The following is a 20,270-nucleotide window of genomic DNA, read 5'->3' as shown; positions in this document are numbered from 1 at the left end:
AAATGAAGACACTAACTGTAATAAAGTTGTTGAAAAGATTAAATGATAAAATGCTTTGTGGAATATTTAAAACAATGTGTGGCACAAGCAAGCACTCAAATGTCATCTCTCATCAGTATTATGATAATTATTATTACTTCCACTCTACTTCTATTAAACCTCTTTGGGTCTCAGATTAATCGTCTGTAAGATTAGGATAATAGTATCAATTTTGCAGACATATGAGGATCAAAATAATGCATATAAATTGCATAAGCTGATGCCTGACCTTTCTAGGTGCTCAATAAATCATGTCCACTTAAACAGAAGCAACTGTTGGGTAGTTGGTGCTGTCCAGCAAATTTTCCACTTCCCTCCCCACCAATCTTTTTTATCTTAGTTACAAAATCAATACAAGCTCAAGACAGAAAAGTTCAGGAAACAACCCTCCCATCCAAACATAACACAAAATATTATTTTTCCATGAACACATAGACTTTTTTGTTTGAAAGATTATGGCCTGACTTCCTTCACTAAGCAATATTTATAAACATTCCTCCTAGTGAACAGATATTCTTTTACAACACAATCTCAAATAGTTGTATAGAATTCTGTGTTTGTAAAATAATTGATTTAATAAAATACCAATCATTACTAGGTGTGGATTTTTGTTATTATAAATAACACTGCAATGAATGATTTTTATATACATTGCCATACATATTTTTTTCCTGAAAATAAATGCCTATAAGCATAGTTATTGTGTAAACTAATACATATATATTTAAAGTCTTTGGTACATAATGCCAAATTCCCTTCCAGAATGACTTGTGAATCTCAATTCCCCGCTGGTACTCAGCCCTTTAAAAAATTTTTTTAATCTAGGAATACAAAAATCAAAATTCTCTATTATGGATATTTCTCATTAACTGGCATGTAGAGTTGTGTTTTTCCCCTTTGAATGCCTATGCTCTTGTTCTTTAAATATGGAATCTAGAAATCATTCTTAAAATCACTCAGTGATTTATGCTTTAGGGCATAGGTTACATGTACAGAGTAAAGTTGGCTTTTTACTTAGCAAGGAGGTTATTTTTTCATTTTTTATTTACTTTTTCACTCTAATTTGTTATATAGGAGAGCAGAATGTATTACAATTCATATTACACATATATAGCATAATTTTTCATATCTCTGGTTGTACACAAAGCAAAGTTACACCATTCATGTCTTCATACATGTACTTACGGTAATGATGTCCTTCTGATCTCACTGCCTTTCCTACCCCTGTGTTCCCTCCCTTTCCCTCCCTCCCCTCTGCCCTATCTAGAGTTCATCTATTCCTCCCATGCTCCCCCTCCCTAACCCACTATAAATCAGCCTCCTTACATCAGAGAAAACATTTAGCATTTGTTTTTTTGGGATTGGCTAACTTCACTTAACAATATCTTCTCCAACGTCATCTATTTACCTGCAAGTGCCATGATTTTATTCTCTTTTAATGTTGACTAATATTCCATTGTGTATATATACCACATTTTCTTTATCCATTCATCCACTGAAGGGCATCTAGGTTGGCTCCACAGTTTAGCTATTGTGAATTGTGCTGCTATAAACATTGATGTGGCTGTGTCCCTGTAGGATGCTGTTTTTAAGTCCTTTTAGTATAGACTGAGGAGAGGAATAGCTGGGTCAAATGGTAGTTTCATTCCCAGTTTTCCAAGGAATCTCCATACTGCTTTCCATATTAGCTGCACCAATTTGCAGTCCCACCAGCAGTGTATGAGTGTACCTTTTTCCCCACATCCTCACCAACACTTATTGTTTTCTTTCTTTTTTCTTTTTTTTCCCCCCGGTGCTTAGCTTTTTGAGCTCTTTTTTTTTTTAATTGGTTGTTCAAAACATTACAAAGCTCATGACATATCATCTTTCATACATTTGATTCAAGTGGGTTATGAACTCCCATTTTTGCCCCAAATACCAGTTGCAGAATCACATCGGTTACACATCCACATTTTTACATAATACCATATTAATGACTGTTGTATTCTGCTGCCTTTCCTATCCCCTACTATCCCCCCTCCCCTTCCCTCTCATCTTCCCTCTCTACCCCATCTGCTGTTGTTTAATTCTCTCCCTTGTTTTTTTCCCCTTTCCCCTCACAAACTCTTATATGTAATTTTGTGTAACATTGAGGGTCTCCTTCCATTTCCATACAGTTTCCCTTCTCTCTCCCTTTCTCTCCCCCCACTCGTCTCTGTTTAATGTTAATCTTTTCCTCATGCTCTTCTTCCCTGTTCTGTTCTTAGTTGCTCTCTTTATATCAAAGAAGACATTTGGCATTTGTTTTTTAAGGATTGGCTAGCTTCACTTAGCATAATCTGCTCTAATGCCATCCATTTCCCTGCAAAATCCATGATTTTGTCGTTTTTTAGTGCTGCGTAATACTCCATTGTGTATAGATGCCATATTTTTTTTATCCATTCATCTATTGAAGGGCATCTAGGTTGATTCCAGAGTCTAGCTATTGTGAATTGTGCTGCTATGATCATTGATGTGGCAGTATCCCTATAGTATGCTCTTTTAAGGTCCTCAGGGAATAGACCAAGAAGGGTGATAGCTGGGTCAAATGGTAGTTCCATTCCCAGCTTTCCCAGGAATCTCCATACTGCTTTCCATACTGGCCGCACCAATTTGCAGTCCCACCAGCAGTGTACAAGTGTACCCTTTTCCCCACATCCTCGCCAGCACTTATTGTTGTTTGACTTCATAATGGCTGCCAATCTTACTGGAGTGAGATGGTATCTTAGGGTGGTTTTGATTTGCATTTCTCTGACTGCTAGAGATGGTGAGCATTTTTTCATGTACTTATTGATTGATAGTATGTCCTCCTCTGAGAAGTGTCTGTTCAGGTCCTTGGCCCATTTGTTGATAGGGTTATTTGTTTGCTTATTGTTTAATTTTTTGAGTTCTTTGTATATTCTGGATATTAGGGCTCTATCTGAAGTGTGAGGAGTAAAAATTTGTTCCCAGGATGTAGGTTCCCTATTTACCTCTCTTATTGTTTCTCTTGCTGAGAAAAAACTTTTTAGTTTAAGTAAGTCCCATTTGTTTATTCTTGTATTTAACTCTTGGGCTATGGGCGTCCTATTAAGGAATTTGGAGCCCGACCCCACAATATGTAGATCGGAGCCAACTATTTCTTCTATCAGGCGCAGAGTCTCTGATTTGATATCAAGCTCTTTGATCCATTTTGAATTAACTTTTGTGCATGGCGAGAGAAAGGGGTTCAGCTTCATTTTGTTGCATATGGATTTCCAGTTTTCCCAGCACCATTTGTTGAAGATGCTATCCTTCCTCCATTGCATGCTTTTAGCCCCTTTATCAAATATAAGAAAGTTGTAATTTTGTGGATTGGTCTCTGTGTCCTCTATTCTGTACCATTGGTCCACCTGCCTGTTTTGGTACCAGTACCATGCTGTTTTTGTTACTATTGCTCTGTAGTACAGTTTGAAGTCTGGTATCGCTATACCTCCCGATTCACACTTCCTGCTTAGAATTGCTTTTGCTATTCTGGGTCTTTTGTTTTTCCATATGAATTTCATGACAGCTTTATCTATTTCTACAAGAAATGCCGTTGGGATTTTGATTGGCATTGCGTTGAACCTGTAGAGAACTTTGGGTAATATTGCCATTTTGATGATGTTGGTTCTGCCTATCCTTGAACAGGGTACATTTTTCCGTCTTCTAAGATCTTCTATCTCTCTCTCTAGGGTTCTGTAGTTTTCATTGTATAAATCTTTCACCTCTTTTGTTAGGTTGGTTCCCAAGTATTTTATTTTTTTTTTTGAGGATATTGTGAATGGGGTGGTTTTCCTCATTTCCATTTCAGAAGTTTTGTTGCTGATATACAGGAATGCCTTTGATTTATGCATGTTGATTTTATATCCTGCCACTTTGCTGAATTCATTTATTAGTTCTAGTAGTTTCTTTGTGGACCCTTTTGGGTCTTCTAGGTATAGGATCATGTCGTCCCCAAATAGTGATATTTTAAGTTCTTCTTTTCCTATTTTTATGCCTTTAATTTCTTTTGTCTGTCTAATTGCTCTGGCTAGTATTTCAAGGACTAAATTAAATAGAAGTGGTGAGAGAGGGCATCCCTGTCTTGTTCCAGATTTTAGCGGGAATGCCTTCAGTTTTTCTCCATTTAGAATGATCTTAGCCTGAGGCTTAGCATATATAGCTTTTACAATATTGAGGTAAGTTCCTGTTATCCCTAGTTTTCTATCGAGATGATCATATGGTTCTTATCTTTAAGTCTATTGATGTGGTGAATAACAATTATTGATTTCCATATATTGAACCAACCTTGCATCCCAGGGATGAATCCTACTTGATCATGGTGCACAATTTTTTTGATATGCTTTTGTATTCGATTCGCCAAGATTTTATTGAGAATTTTTGCATCTATGTTCATTAGAGATATTGGTCTGTAGTTTTCTTTCTTTGAAGTGTCTTTGTCTGGTTTAGGTATCAGGGTGATGTTGGCCTCATAGAATGAATTTGGAAGAACTCCTTCTTTTTCTATTTCTTGAAATAGCTTGAAAAGTATTGGTATTAATTCTTCTTTGAAGGTTTTGTAAAACTCTGCTGTATACCCATCTGGTCCAGGGCTTTTCTTGGTTGGTAGTCTTTTGATGGCTTCTTCTATTTCTTCCTTTGTTATTGGTCTGTTTAAATTGTGTGTGTCTTCCTGACTCAATCTGGGCAGATCGTATGACTTAAGAAATTTATCGATATCTTCACTGTCTTCTATTTTATTAGAATATAGGGTTTCAAAATACTTTCTAATTATCTTCTGTATTTCCATAGTGTCTGTTGTGATATTGCCTTTTTCATCCCGTATGTTAGTAATTTGAGTTTTCTCTCTTTTTCTCTTCGTTAGCATGGCTAAGGGTCTGTCGATCTTATTTATTTTTTCAAAGAACCAACTTTTAGTTTTATCAATTTTTTCAATGTTTTATTTTTGTTTCAATTTCGTTGATTTCTGCTCTGATTTTAATTATTTCTTGTCTTCTGCTATATTTGCTGTTGTTTTGCTCTTCCTTTTCTAGGGTTTTGAGATGTAGTGTGAGTTCATTTATTTGTTGGTTTTTTTCTTTTTTTGAGGAATGAACTCCAGGAAATGAATTTCCCTCTTAAAACTGCTTTCATTGTGTCCCATAGATTCTGGTATGTTGTGTCTGAATTGTCGTTTATCTCTAAGAATTTTTTGATTTCCTCCTTTATGTCTTCTGTAACCCATTGATCATTCAGTAACATATTGTTTATTTTCCATGTGATGCAGGATTTTTCCTTCCTTCTTTTATCATTGATTTCCAGTTTCATTCCATTATGATCAGATATGGTGCATGGTATTATCTCCACACCTTTATATTTACTAAGAGTTGCCCTATGGCATAATATATGGTCTATCTTTGAGTAGGATGCATGTGCTGCTGAGAAGAACGTGTATCCACTTGATGATGGTTGATATATTCTATATATGTCGGTTAAGTCTAGGTTATTGATTGTGCTATTGAGTTCTATAGTTTCTTTATTCAGCTTTTGTCTGGAGGATCTGTCTAATGGCGAGAGCGGTGTGTTGAAGTCACCCATTATTATTGTGTTTTGGTCTATTTGACTCTTGAACTTGAGGAGAGTTTGTTTTATGAACGTTGCCGCACCATTGTTTGGTGCATATAAATTGATAATTGTTATGTCTTGTTGGTGGATAGTTCCTTTTAACAGGATATAGTGTCCTTCTTTATCCCTTTTGATTAACTTAGGTTTGAAGTTGATTTTATTCGATATGAGTATGGCCACTCCTGCTTGCTTCCGAGGGCCATGTGAGTGGTATGATTTTTCCCAACCTTTCACCTTCAGCCTGTGTATGTCTTTTCCTATCATATGAGTCTCCTGAAGGCAGCATATTGTTGGATTTGTTTTTTTGATCTAGGTTACTAGCTTGTGTCTCTTGATTGGTGAGTTTAGTCCATTAACATTTAAGGTTACAATTGAAATATGATTTGTATTTCCAGTCATGTTTATTTATTTATTTATTTTAGTTTGGCTAGTTTTTACTTTTTGGTTATTTTCCTCCCCCTTTACTGAGATACCTCCCGCTGTTAGTTTTTTTTTTTTTTTTTTGAGCTCTTTATATACCCTAGAGATTAGTGCTCTATCTGATGTGTGAGGAGTAAAAATTTGCTTCCAAGTTGAAAACTCTCTATTTACCTCACAAATTGTTTTTCTTGCCAAGGAGAAGCTTTTTAGTTTGAATCCATCTCTTTTATTGATTCTTAATTTTAATTCTGTGCTATGGAGTCTTATTCAGGAAGTTGGGGCCTAATCTGATACTATGGAGATTAGGGCCTACTTTTTCTTCTATTAGACACAAGGTCTCTGGTTGTATTCTCAAGTATTTGATCCATTTTGAGTTGAGTTTTGTGCGTGGTGAGAGATAGGGGTTTAATTTCATTTTGTTGCATATGGATTTCCAGTTTCCCCAGCACCATTTGTTGAAGAGTCTATCTTTTCTCTAGTGCATGTTTTTGGTGACTTTGTCTAACATAAGATAACTGTAATTATGTGGGTTAGTCTCTTGTGTCCTCTATTCTGTATCATTGGTCTACCAGTCTATTTTTTTATGGATAATTTTAACTTTTAGTATTTTCTAGAAAATAAAATACCTATTGGAATATTTTTCTTCTATAAGATTTTAGAAACACAACATTCTATATTTAGTGATTTTTCCTGTAATCTGTGTTTTAATGTAGTGACAAGGACCTATTTTTCATCTTGAGCAATTAATGGGATGGCTGATTTTTCATGTTTACCCTTCTTTTTTTAATTGTTTTTTTATTAGCTACACATGACATTACAATGATCTTGGCAATTCATACATTTGAATCATTGGGGTATAATTTCTCATTTTTTCTAATTGTACAGGTTGCAGAATCACATTGGTCATACAGTCACCTATATAATACATCAATCATATTGTCTATTCTATTCTGCTGCCCTTCCTATCCCCCCTACTCCTCCCCTCCCCTCCCATCCTTTCTCTCTATCCAATCTAATGTGATACACTTTTTTTCTTTTTCTCATTACAACATCATAAATGTATTCTGTATAACAATGAGGTTCTCCTTCCATCTTCCGTGCAACTCCCCTTCTCCCTCTTTTTCCCTCCCACCTCTCTTCCCTATTTAGTAGTAGTCTTCTTCTCATGCTCTTCCTTCCTATCCCATTTTGAGTCACCCCCTTTATATCAGAGAAGATATTTGGCATTTATTTTTTAGGGATTGGCTAACTACACTTAGCATAATCTGCTCTAATGCCATCCATTTCCCTGCAAATGGCATGATCTTGTTATTTTTTAGTGCTGAGTAATATTCCATTGAAGATAAAGTTGGCCCTAATCTTCATCACGTGGGGGCAGTCCCAAATTCCTTAATAAGACACCGATAGCACAAGAGTTAAAACCAAGAATCAACAAATGGGACAAATTCAAACTATAAAGGTTTTTCTCAGCAAGAGAAATAATATGTGAGGTGAATAGGGAGCCTACATCCTGGGAACAAATTTTTACCCCTCAAACATCAGATAGATCTCTAATCTCTAGAGTCTACAAAGAACTCAAAAAGTTAAACAACAAAAAAACAAATAACCCAATCAACAAATGGGCCAAGAACTTGAACAGACACTTCTCAGAAGAGGATATATAGTCAATCAACAAATACATGAAAAAATGCTCACCATCTCTAGCAATCAGAGAAATGCAAATTAAAACTACTCTAAGATACCATCTCACTCCAATAAGAATGGCAGCCATTATGAAGTCAAACAACAATAAGTGCTGCCAAGGATGTGAGGAAAAGGGTACACTTGTACATTGCTGGTGGGACTGCAAATTGGTGCAGCCAATTTGGAAAGCAGTATGGAGATTCCTTGGAAAGCTGGGAATGGAATCACCATTTGACCCAGCTATTCCCCTTCTCGGACTATACCCAAAAGACCTAAAAAGAGCATACTACAGGGACACAGCCACATCAATGTTTATAGCAGCACAATTCACAATAGCTAGAATGTGGAACCAACCTAGATGCCCTTCAGTAGATGAATGGATTAAAAAAAGGTGGCATTTATTTCTACCAGTCTATTTTGGTGCCAGTACCAGGCTGTTTTTGTTATTCTTGCTCTGCAGTATACTTTAAGGTCTGGTATAGTGATGCTACCTGCTTCATTCTTCTTGCTAAGAATTGCTTTAGCTATTTCAGGTCTCTTATTTTTCCAGATGAATTTCATGATTGCTTTTTCTATTTCTATGAGGAATGCCTTTGGGATTTTGATTGGGACGGCATTGAATCTGTATAGTGCTTTTGGTAGTATGGTCATTTTGACAATATTATTTCTGCCTATCCAAGAACAAGGTAGATCTTTCCATCTTCTAAGGTCTTCTTTAATTTCTTTCCTTAGAGTTCTGTAGTTTTCATTGTAGAGGTCTTTCACCTCTTTTGTTGGGTTGATTCCCAAGTTTTTTTTTTTTTTTTGAGGCTATTGTAGATGGGTTGGTTTTCCTAGTTTCTCTTTCTGAGGATTTGTCACTGATGGACAGAAATGCCTTTGATTTATGGGTGTTGATTTTATATCCAGCTACTTTGATGAATTAATTTACTAGTTTTAGAAATTTTCTGGTGGAATTTTTTGGGTCTTCTAGGAATAGAATTATATCATTGGCAATTAGTGCTAATTTGAATCCTTCTGTTTCTATCTGTATCCCTTTAATTTCTTTCATCTGTCTAATTACTCTGTCCAGTGTTTCAAGAACTATGTTAAATAGAAGTGGTGAAAGATGGCATCCCTCTCTTGTTCCAATTTTTAGAGGGAATGTCTTCAATTTTTCTCCATTTAGAATGATGTTGGCCTGGGGCTTAGCATAGATAATAGCCTTTATGATGTTGAGATATGTTCCTGTTATCCCTAGTTTTTCTAGTGTTTTGAACATAAGTGGTGCTGTGTTTTGTCAAATGTTTTTTTCTGCATCTATTAACATGATCATATGATTCTTATCTTTAAGTCTATTGATGGGATGTATTACCTTTATTGATTTTCATATGTTGAACTAAGCTTACATCCCTGAGATGAACCCCACTTGATCATGGTGCACTATGTTTTTGTATTAAATTTGCCAGAATTTTTTTTAGAGGAGAGAGAGAGAGAGAGAGAGAGAGAGAGAGAGAGAGAGAATTTCTTAATATTTATTTTTTAGTTTTAGGTGGACACAACATCTTTATTTTATTTTTATGTGGTGCTCAGGATCGAACCCAGCGCCCTGTGCATGCCAGGCAAACACGTTACCGCTTGAGCCACATCCCCAGCCCCTAAATTTGCCAGAATTTTATTGAGAATTTTTGCATCTGTGTTCATTAGTGATATTGTTCTGAAGTTTTCTTTCTTTGATGTGGCTTTGTCTGGTTTTGGCATCAGGGTAATATTGGCCTCATACAATGAGTTTGGAAGTGCCTACTCTTTTTCCATTTCAGAAAATAATTTGTAGCGTATAAGTATTAGTTCTTCTTTATAGTTTTTTTTTTTTTTTTTTTTTTTTTTAAGAAGTCAGCTGTGTATCCATCTTGTCCTGGGCTTTTCTTGGTTGGTAGGCTTCTGATGGCATCTTCTATTTCCTTGGTTGAAATTGATCTGTTTAAATTGTGTATATCATCCTGGTTCAATTTAGGCAACTCATATGCCTCTAGAAATTTGTCAATGCCTTTGAATTTTTTTTTAATTTTACTGGAGTACAAGTTTTCAAAATAATTTCTAATGATCTTCTGTATGTCTAAAGTGTCTGGTATTTCCTTTTTTATCACGTATGTTAGTAGTTTGAGTTTTCTCTCTCCTTCTCTTTGTTAGGATAACTAAGGATTTGTCAATTTTATTTATTTATTTATTTTTGAAGAACCAACTTTTTGTTTTATCAATTTTTTCAATCGTTTCTTTTGTTTTAATTTCATTGATTTCATCTCTTATTTTAATGATTTCCTGTCTTCTATTGTTTTGGTGTTGATTTCTTTTTTTCCTAGGGTTTTGAAATGTAATGTTCGGTCACTTATTTGTTGACTTTTTCTTCTTTTAAGGAATTAACTCTATGCAATGTACTTTCCTCTTAATACTGCCTTCATAGTGTGCCAGAGATTTTGATATGTTGTATTTGTGTCCTCAATGGCCTCTAAGAATTTTTTAATTTCCTCATTGATGTCTTTTGCAACCCATTATTCATTCAGTAGCATACTGTTTAGTCTCCAGGTACTGGAGTAGTTTTATTTTATCATTGATTTCTCATTTCTTTAAGCTGTGATCTGATAGAATGCAGGGTAGTATCTCTACTTTTTTTATTTGTTAAGAGTTACTTTGTGGCATAACATGTGGTCTATTTTAGAGAAGGATCTATGTGCTGCTGAGAAGAAAGTATATTCACTTGTTGAAGGATGAAATATCCTATATATCTCAGTTAAGTGTAAGTTATTGATTGTATTATTGAGTTGTATAGTTTCTTTCTTTAGTTTTTGTTTGGAAGATCTATCCAGTGGTGAAAGAGGTGTGTTAAAGTCACTCAGAATTATTGTGTTGTGGTCAGTTTGACTCTTGAATTTGAGAAGAGTTTGTTTGATGAACATAGATGCTCAGCAAGGAGGTTTTGTTTTGTACATTTAATTGTAGCAACATAATGTGCTTTGCTCCAGATGGCACTGTAGAGTAGTTAATATTAAGGACTTTCGAGCCCAAATGACTTGAGTTCCAATTCTGCCATTCACTTGCCAGATACATTTATGCAAGTTGCTCAACATCTATAGGGCTTCATTTCCTTAAATAAACAATGAAGACAATAACATGACCTATTTCATATGAATGAAGGCTAAGTGAGATAATGACTTCAACACAACACATAGCACCTTGCCTTCAGTTGGCATAAAGTATATGCAGAAAGAATTATATTTTCCGTGCTAGTCAGGTTTGTGTCACTATGACTAAACATGCCTGACAAGAACAACTTAGATGAAGAAAAGTTTACTCTTGGGTTCATGGTTTTAGAGGTTCAGTCCATGGTTGGCTAACTCCATTGCTCTGGGCCTGAAGTGAGGCAGAACATCATGACAGAAGGGTATGAAAGAAGAATGCTGCTCACATCATGGCATGCAGGAAGCAAAGGGAGGGAAGGGTTGAGGACAAGATATAGTCCCCACAGGCATGCCCCCAGAGACCTACTTCTTTCAGCCATGTCCCACCTGTGTACAATTACCACCCAGTACAATGGCCTTTTCAATTATTAATCCATCACATGGAATAATCCACCAATTAGTTTATGGCTGTCATCATCTAATCACTTCACCTCTGAACTTTGCTACATTGGATAACCCATGAGCTTCTGGGGGGGACACCTCTTATCCAAACCGTAACACTTTCACTTATTTGTTTTTGGCAACTCCTTCCAGGTGAATATATCACTAATATTTATGGAAGACCTACATTACAATATTTACAAAAGATTCAATGATTATCCTGCAGTAATTCAAATATGACAGCAGCATGACCCCATTTGTATGAAGTTCTATGAGAATCAATATGAATGTTCAGTGGAAAAAATAAAGAATAATGGTTGTATCTGTTAATGGAAATAGCAGTGTACTTAGAAAAGATGAGAGGGAACTTCCCAGTAAAATGAGAATGTTCTGCATCTTGATAGGGGTTTAGTTTGTAAAGGTGATTGCATTTGTCAAATTTCAGCAAATGTGCACTTTAAATTGTTCATTTGATCATGTAAAAAATAGCATTGAAAAAACTGTAAAAGTATCAAACTCTAGATAATAATATGGAAGCTGAAATATGTAAAGGGAAGTATACTGATGTATGCAGTATGCTTCAAATTGCTCAAATACCTGAGAGGAACTGATGGGTAGAAGAGTGAAGTGATGTGTAGATGGTTGATAAAGTGAATATGGTCAGATCTTAACTGTAGAATCTAGTTGGTGAGGATATGGGTGTTTATTATAAAATTCTTTGGCTTGACCCTCTGCTTGATAATTTTTTAAGATGAAATTTTGGGTGAAAATATGAGAAAAAGCTAGCCTACAAGGTTTGATATTGAGGAACGCTGGTGTTCAGCGCATTCTAATTATTAAAATGCCTGATGATATTCTTTCTGTATTGAATGGAAGACAGGGATATAGTGAATAATATCAAGTGTTTGATTGTTAGTGCTCACTAGCCAGGAAGTCAGGAAATGCAAGACTTCTTTCTAAAAATATTTTTTAGTTGTAGATGGGCCCAGTACCTTTATTTGTTTATTTTTAATGTGGTTCTGAGGATTAAACCCAGTGCCTCAACATGCTACGCAAGAGCTCTACCACTGAGCTACAAACCGAGCCCTGCAAGACTTCTTTGTTCCTCTTAAAGGTCTAAATAAGGAAAGCTGTAAGTGAGAAAAGAAGACAGAGACCACTGGAGGCACTTTAGAGTTCCCTCTTGGGTATATGAGACTTTTGCTGGGCTTCTCTGATTCCTCTGAGCTTTGTCATAGTATTATTTGAAATTAGAGGAGCTTATGTTTTTATGGCAGTGGGATTTGGTATTATAGCCCAGACTTTTTTGTTTTCTCCCCCACAGGCATTTTCTGTTCAAACATGGATCCGGTTCATCTGCTATCTTCAGTGCTGCCAGTCAGAACTACCCTCTGACATCCAACACCGTGTACTCGCCCCCTCCCAGACCACTTCCTCGAAGCACCTTTTCTCGGCCTGCCTTTACCTTTAACAAACCTTACAGGTGCTGTAATTGGAAGTGCACAGCCTTGAGCGCCACTGCAATTACGGTGACTTTGGCCTTGTTACTAGCCTATGTGATTGGTAAGCCCTTTCTTCACATGCCTACATTTTCTTCTTAATCAAAGTCTTATTTTACTTGTGGTGAGGGCTGGGGGATTTCTCTCTTCACTTTGGGATGTACAAATTTGTACCACTGCTTAGGATTATAAATAACAAATGGCTTTCTAATTAGTTTTTTTTTTAATTTCTTAACCTTAAATACTGCTGCAGAGAATAAGGAATGGTCTTTGAGAAGAAATATTTATACTACTAACACAGTCTTATTGATTGCAATTACTGTAGTTAACCATTTTCCTTTCAATTAAAAGGTTGTTATGGTTTTCTCATTAGAAGTCATAAGTACTAATCTACAATAGCTTCTTAAATTACAGTTAAACAATAATACTGCCACTGAATTTTCAGGTAGCAATTTCATTAAAGCAGTAGTTATTTGCAAGCTATCAGAAAATCCAGTGCATAATTTTCCCTAAGAATTCAGATTTTTACACTGAGATAAAAAATGTATCCTTATTTTCATTAGGTAATTGAAAATTGTGTGGTTACTATGTTTGGGAAAGTAAAGCAAAAAACAGTTGTAAGGCACTCTTTATACTCAAAGGAAAAATATTGCTGCTGTTCTTGAGTAACCCTGATTAAAGTTACCCTCATTTAATAGCAAATTGTATTGATTTTTCTGGATGAAATTTTATTTTGACTTAATATTAATTTCCTTGCTTGAGTTGTTCTGAAGTCCAAAATGTAAATTAAGAAACATGTATTTTGTGAAAGTACTATTCTTAGAATGCATAAAATGTCATGATAGAAAAAATATTCTATCCAGATATCTCACTAGTAACTTATTTTCAGGTTTAATCCAGTTTGCTAATTGAAGAAGAATTACCCACTAAGACACAATGAATATGATTCTGAGAAGTAGTTAAAAAGGGATTTGGCCTTTATTATAAATAATAAACTATATTTGGTTTGTTTCCATTTATCTAGAGAGTGCACAATAAGAGAGTTCACATAATCATTTTCTATTGGACTCATAAAATAGGCAATAGTAAGTAAAAAAACATACGTTTCGTAGGAAAATTACTGAAGATGTCAGTAGTATAGGATCATAGCCTATGCTGATGTTCAGGTTTCTCTCTTTCATATTTCCATCACACATTCTAGATACATTTAAATAATGTTTGTATTAAATGTGGCTATTACCCTATGATATCAGAATATATCTTTTATCTCAGGTATTTCAGGATAACCCAGTATGTATGTTTATTTGGTTTGTAATAACCTGTAATATGAAATACTGCTTAAGGGATGAAGGTTGGGGATGAAAAAGTATTGCAACTCAAAATGATTTTAATATGAAATCATTTAATATAAGAAATAATTTGAGAAATTTAAATATAATTAAAGACCATTTAAAATGTTCTCATTCAATTATGAGACCAAATTTTGCATTATGGATTCATTTCCATTACCTTTTTTTCCCCAAATTTTGCTTTATTTGATCCATTTTCTATTCTAATCTGTTATATATGACAGCAGAATGCATTATAATTCATATTACACATATAGAGCACAATTTTTCATATTTCTGGTTGTACACAAAGTAGAGTTACATCCTTCTTGTCTTCATACATGTACTTAGGGTAATGATGACCATCTCATTCCACCATCTTTCCTACCCCTGTTCCCCCTCCCTTCCCCTCCCTCCCCTTTTGCCCTTTGCCCTATCTAGAGTTCATTTAATCCTCCCATCTCTCTCCCCACCCCGCCTGACAGAATATTATGGATCAGCAGCCTTAATTAGAGAAATCATTTGTTTTTTTTTTTTTTTTTTTCATTTCCACTACCTTTTAGTGCACACAGAGATAATGTTTTAGATATAAGAATGAACCCCTGGTATAAACAAATCCAAGTAACCAGCAAACTCATTCATGCATTTAGACTACATTCATAACTGTATTTCTGCTTAAATATATTATGATGGCTCTTCCTGGATCAAAATTTTCATTATGTATTGTGAGACATGTTTAATTAGGATGTGTATTTATTCATTTAATAAGTGAAAGTAGAATTCATTCATTTAAGGACTGCCTTTTTGAATAGGTAAATAATGGTATATCAACTTGGTATGACAGTAAGGCAGTGTAGATTACAAGTAAGGTTAAGAGCATAGATTTTTAAGCCTCTGCCACTTAAATATGTTACCTTGAGCAAATTATGTAACCTTTTCAAGCCTCCAATTTCTCATCTGTAGAATAATTATTAAATAGTACCTATAAGATAGGATTGTGATGAGCATGAAATGAGTTAATATAAACAAAGCACTTGGCATAGGGCCTAAAATATTGCAAGTAGCCTACAAATGTTAAATATTATTATAATTACTAAAATTCACTAGTCCTGAGAATTACCCATGACTGTTTTACTGAAAAGGCCTGGCACATAACATCCCTGTCAATAATATCTGTTGAAAAATGAATTATGCTAATTTATTTACACATATTAGCTCACTTAATTCTCTCAACATTCCTTAAGAGTATCAGTTTTATGAGGAAACCGAGGCATAACAAATTAAAGAGGTCACATTACTAAGAAGTGAATATCCTGAGCTTTAAGAGAGAGCAGACTGATTCCAGAGCACACACTCTTGAGCACTAGGCCTAGTTGCCCCCCCTTTTTTTTAGCACTCTAGCAAATGTTATACTTCATTTACTTCTTGGACTACTAAATAAATCCACCAGATTTTTTTGCTTTAAGTTACAAATTCAATTAGATGTACCACATCTTCAATTGCAATGGTGAGTGCAACTGATAGGTTGATGGTAAGAATTATCTTTTGAAATTTTTTAGCATGCAATTTTCTAGATGCAGAAATATCAGGCTAAATGCTGGCACAGGAGGGTTAGTGAATGAAAAAATGAGGAGATGTTTATGGCAAACACTGTAACTTTCTTCCCATTTCTGTCACACTCTGGACATTATGTGACTTTGGATAAATCAGTAAAAATCTCTTCCTTGATTTATCCCATCAGTGCTATATTGCTGACCATCTCAGGAGGGTAGAGTAAGAATTCATAAATACACATTCAAGTGAAAGATGCCCCATAAGAACTGTAATATATAAAATGATTTTTAAATGGCTTTCTGTGGTTGAAATAAAATAGTATTATATTTCAAAATATAAAACCATTTCACTTTTGACTCGTTGAATCTGTAAGAGTCATCATTTTTTTCAACCCCTTTTGCAGTTGCTACATAACCCAAGTAAAATCTTTCACTGAAACTATTTACTGTTTCTATTTCCCATGCAAATTCCTTTCTGCTATTTCATTTTCCTCTATTATCCATTATATATAACCTTTAGATAGTAATGGCTCTATGCTGTGCTGCCCTCAATCCCCTAGAGGAAATCACACCAATATCAATGGGACATTAATAGATGTTCTATGCATCATGGCTCTGTAAGTGGTCATTGGAAAGCAAAGGAATTTCAGTACAAGAAAAGAGTGGCAACCAACCCCATCCCCATATCTACCCACTATACTTTTTGGGTCAGCATGAAAATAATTTCTTTGAATTAAGTTTTGAGGTCATAAAATTTGGTAAAGAAAGATATGGAGTGGTGCTGATTATATGAAGATATCATGGAATGGCTATTGTCATCACTTCCCCATAAATCTGTAATATTTTCCATCTGAATCAAAAAATATGTCCCTATGCTTCATCCTCTCTGATATTTTGGCATCAGTGATGTATCAGTGCCAGTCAGAAACATATTTGCTTGAATTTACAAATCAGCCATATGCAGTAGTAGTCAGGAAGACAGATGACAATATGCAATGCATCAAGAAAAGGCGAGGTTAAGACACTTCATCAGTGATTGTGAAGGGCACAAACAGAGCTCCTCTGGCAATCTCTGATGTTTTGATCAAGTTTCTCCACAGTCAGCAGTTTATATAAGAGGCAATAGAAACTTACAAGAATACATTGTGCCTGGGGTCAAATGGACTCTTGCATCAAATCAGTTGGGGAGTAGACCCAATATCATCAGTTAATGGCATAGATGATCTTTTTCCTTTGCCATGAAATTAGCAGTGATTCCTACCACCTTCAGTGGCTGCAGGTAGTATGCAAACTGTTCAGATGAAATAATTGAATTCCATGAATCTTGCCATGATATGCTATATGATCCATGTGTTAAAAGTTGATCAAAATGGATATTAACAATACAGAATTGGGAAAGATAGAATATAGAATCCAGTACTCTGATTCAAAGTTTAGGAATTAGACTATCCAAAAGGGAAAAGGGCCTGTTTGCATTATTCTCTGTATCACTGATTTTAGTGCTTTCTTCTGTCTCCTTTATACTAGCCCAAATTGTCTTACTTTCTGTGGCTATTATTACAGTAGAGTAGGAACGGTGAAAATGTTAGAGTCAGAGGAGTGCAGTTTGTTCATTTTTCCCATCTCACAACAAAAGTGCAAAAACTTCCCTACTGAGGGAAGCAATATAATGGAATGAGGCATGTTCTAATTTTGGAATATTCAAGATTTTTAATAAGAAAATAGAAATGAAGTTTCTTCCCATTCAATCAAAAACCCAGTGTCCCCTCATATAATGTTTGCTAAATGTAGATAAGTATGCTTACCAAAAATATCTTTTAATTGCTAGCCACTTCATCAGTGTCTCTCTGCCTACATTTCCTCATCTTTAAAATGGGAATGTTGATAATACCTTCCTCCAGGTTTTCTGTAATTAAATGAAACAAAAGCATGTAAAACACCCAGGATATTGCTTGGCAGATCTAAATAAAGATTAATGATAATATCAGTGGAACAGGATTTTTATGAAATTATTAATTTGAGCTGAGATAAGCATAATCAGCATACAATTTATCCTAATATGAACTGCTCTTGTTTCCTTTCTTTCCAAAGTCATCTAAAACAATTTTCAGAGCCTGAATGTGTGTCTCACAATAATCCTCTAATGAGTTTGTTATTTACTTCTGCCTATTTGAAAATAGCCATCACTTTTCCTTCATTTTACTAATTTCCCTCTCTGTGGTGTTTCACCTTTTAAATGGTTTTGTATTTTTTTTATCTAGAGTCCATGTCTAGGTTGAAACATTTTTATTAGAACTTATTATAGCTCATAATATTCAACAAGTAACTCAGCATAAAAGGTTAAAACAAAACCATTTTACATTATCCTATAGAAAATTATCAATCCTTTTGATGTCATGCTTAATACCCAATTGCTTCTTGCAGTAATGATGATCATAATGACAGATTCAGTCTTACCACTGACTTTTTCTCCACTTCACAAATCTACTAACTTTCTAGCAGTCCATCTAAGCAATAATCTGGAAAATGGTGGTGTAACTTTAGTCTAATTACAAATCTGCCATTCGTGCATTTTTCACAGCCTTTTTAAAAAATAATTTATATATTCATTGTACACTACCTTTTGATATAATATGTTCCATAAGTTTTATCTCCACCATTTTAAGTGGCAGTTTTACCTATCATAAATAAGAATATTAATTAAATCCAAATTAAACATACTAAAATGACAGGATGCACCCATGTCACATACAACGAATTTACAGGACTATAGTTAGCTCTTCTTGCTCAGAATGAAGGCATTTTGATGAAAGACAAATACGATATTTATTTTCACCTGGAATTCCAGAATGCTGTGTACTTGATATATAGTATGAGACATTATTTCATAAGCAAATTACAAGTGGACATCAAATACATATCTTGCATCAAGAGATATTTTCTCAAGAAGAAGAAGTAACTTTTCTAAGCTCTTCTCATACAGGAATTTCTTAGCTCTCTTAGGGTAGGGAAATTAAAATGAAATACCTGCAAAATATATAAATATATACTGGAAAGCATAGTAAAAGGAGCATGGAGAGCAGGTTAGTAATTTGGGAGATTCACATGCTTAACAAATTTTTACAAGAGCAAGAATCAATCTTGAAAATTCAGAAAAAAATCAAGAAATGTATGTCTTTTTAGTAAACAGTTTTAATTCTATCACATAAAGAAGTTTTGCTCTTGTTTTACCCAATTTCTACCTCACCCACTTATATATAATGTATATAGATAGATAGATAGATAGATAGATAGATAGATATGTTATGTTATGTGAATATTTTAGACCCATACTACATAAGTTGTTAAGCTATACTTATTCCAAACTGAATAAGAATAAACTAAATTAGAGCAATGGCTTTTAAACAGATATCAGGTTAACCCATTTTAAATTTCAGAAATATGACTAAATTTCCATATAGGACACCCAGAATGGGGGGGGGGACTATCACCAATAAAATATATAATTTGTTATAGTGAGCACCAAGAGGTAGCATCTTAAATGGCAAGGTTTTATCCATTTGAGGTTCAGCAGTATTCCCTGCATAGAGAGGTGAAAACATACTTGTTTTCATAAATGCAAGTATATATTAATACCAAATGTTGCAAAAAAATGAAGGATACAGGAGCCTGGAAGGAAATGAAGATAGTAAGCAGAAACAGATCATGAAAGATATTTTAAGTCATGATAAGGAGCTTGAAATTTATTCCTAGAACAAATGGGAGGGTTTTTTATTAGGGCAAGAAAATTATTTGCTCCAATTTACATTTAGAAAAATCACCCTAATGGCAGTTCTGAAGTTGGGTTTGGCAGGCAGTGTGATAGAACTTGTAAAATTGAAGCCATGAAGACAAATTGGGAAACTATAATAGTAATACAGGTGAGTGATAGTGAGAGCATAAACTTCTGGGAATGGAAAAGGCGACAGAATTAAGAAGTACTTAGAAGATAAAACACACTTGACTTACTGACTTATTAGATGTGGCAGGAAAGAGAAGAATTGTTGTCTGATGTAGGGACTGGGTTGGTGGTGATACTGTTAGCCAATGTAGGAAATTGAAGGAAGAGATACAATAGAAATAAAAAGGATCATAAAAGACTATTATGAACAGTTGTGCATCAACAAATTGGATAATCTAGAAGAAATGAATAAACTTCCTTATGCATATCACCTACCAAGGGTGAATTATAAAGAAATAGAAAATCTTAGCAAATCAATAATGAATAAGGAGATTGAATTAGTAATAAAAGGCCTCCTGACAATGAGAAGCCCAGGACCAGATGGCTTTACTGATGAATTCCACCAAACATGTGAAGAAGAATGAATTCCAATTCTTCTTAAACTATTTCAAAAAAAAAAAAAAAAAGAAAAATAGAGAATACTTCCAAACTGATTTTACAAGGCCTGCATCACCCTAATACCAAAGCCAGAAAAAAAGCACTAGAAAAAAGAAAGAAAGAAAGAAAAGAAAAAAACTTCAGGCAATATC

At 34.7% G+C, this 20,270-nt stretch overlaps 1 protein-coding gene across 3 annotated transcripts in view; it reads left to right on the top strand.

Moving 5' to 3' along the window:
* Nucleotides 1-20,270, top strand: part of Tenm1 (teneurin transmembrane protein 1) — a 556,402-nt gene that overhangs the window by 221,727 nt on the left and 314,405 nt on the right. For all 3 annotated transcript variants that reach the window (XM_027931186.3, XM_027931196.3, XM_027931177.3), the window contains exon 5: nucleotides 12,685-12,923. In XM_027931186.3, the coding sequence (XP_027786987.1) occupies nucleotides 12,685-12,923 (239 nt within the window). The remainder of the gene's footprint in view (nucleotides 1-12,684; nucleotides 12,924-20,270) is intronic.

Source organism: Marmota flaviventris, chromosome X, assembly GCF_047511675.1.
Source record: "Marmota flaviventris isolate mMarFla1 chromosome X, mMarFla1.hap1, whole genome shotgun sequence".
Lineage (NCBI taxonomy): Eukaryota > Metazoa > Chordata > Mammalia > Rodentia > Sciuridae > Marmota > Marmota flaviventris.
The sequence above is the reverse complement of the archived record's forward strand: the minus strand, read 5'-3'. Positions and strand labels throughout refer to the sequence as shown.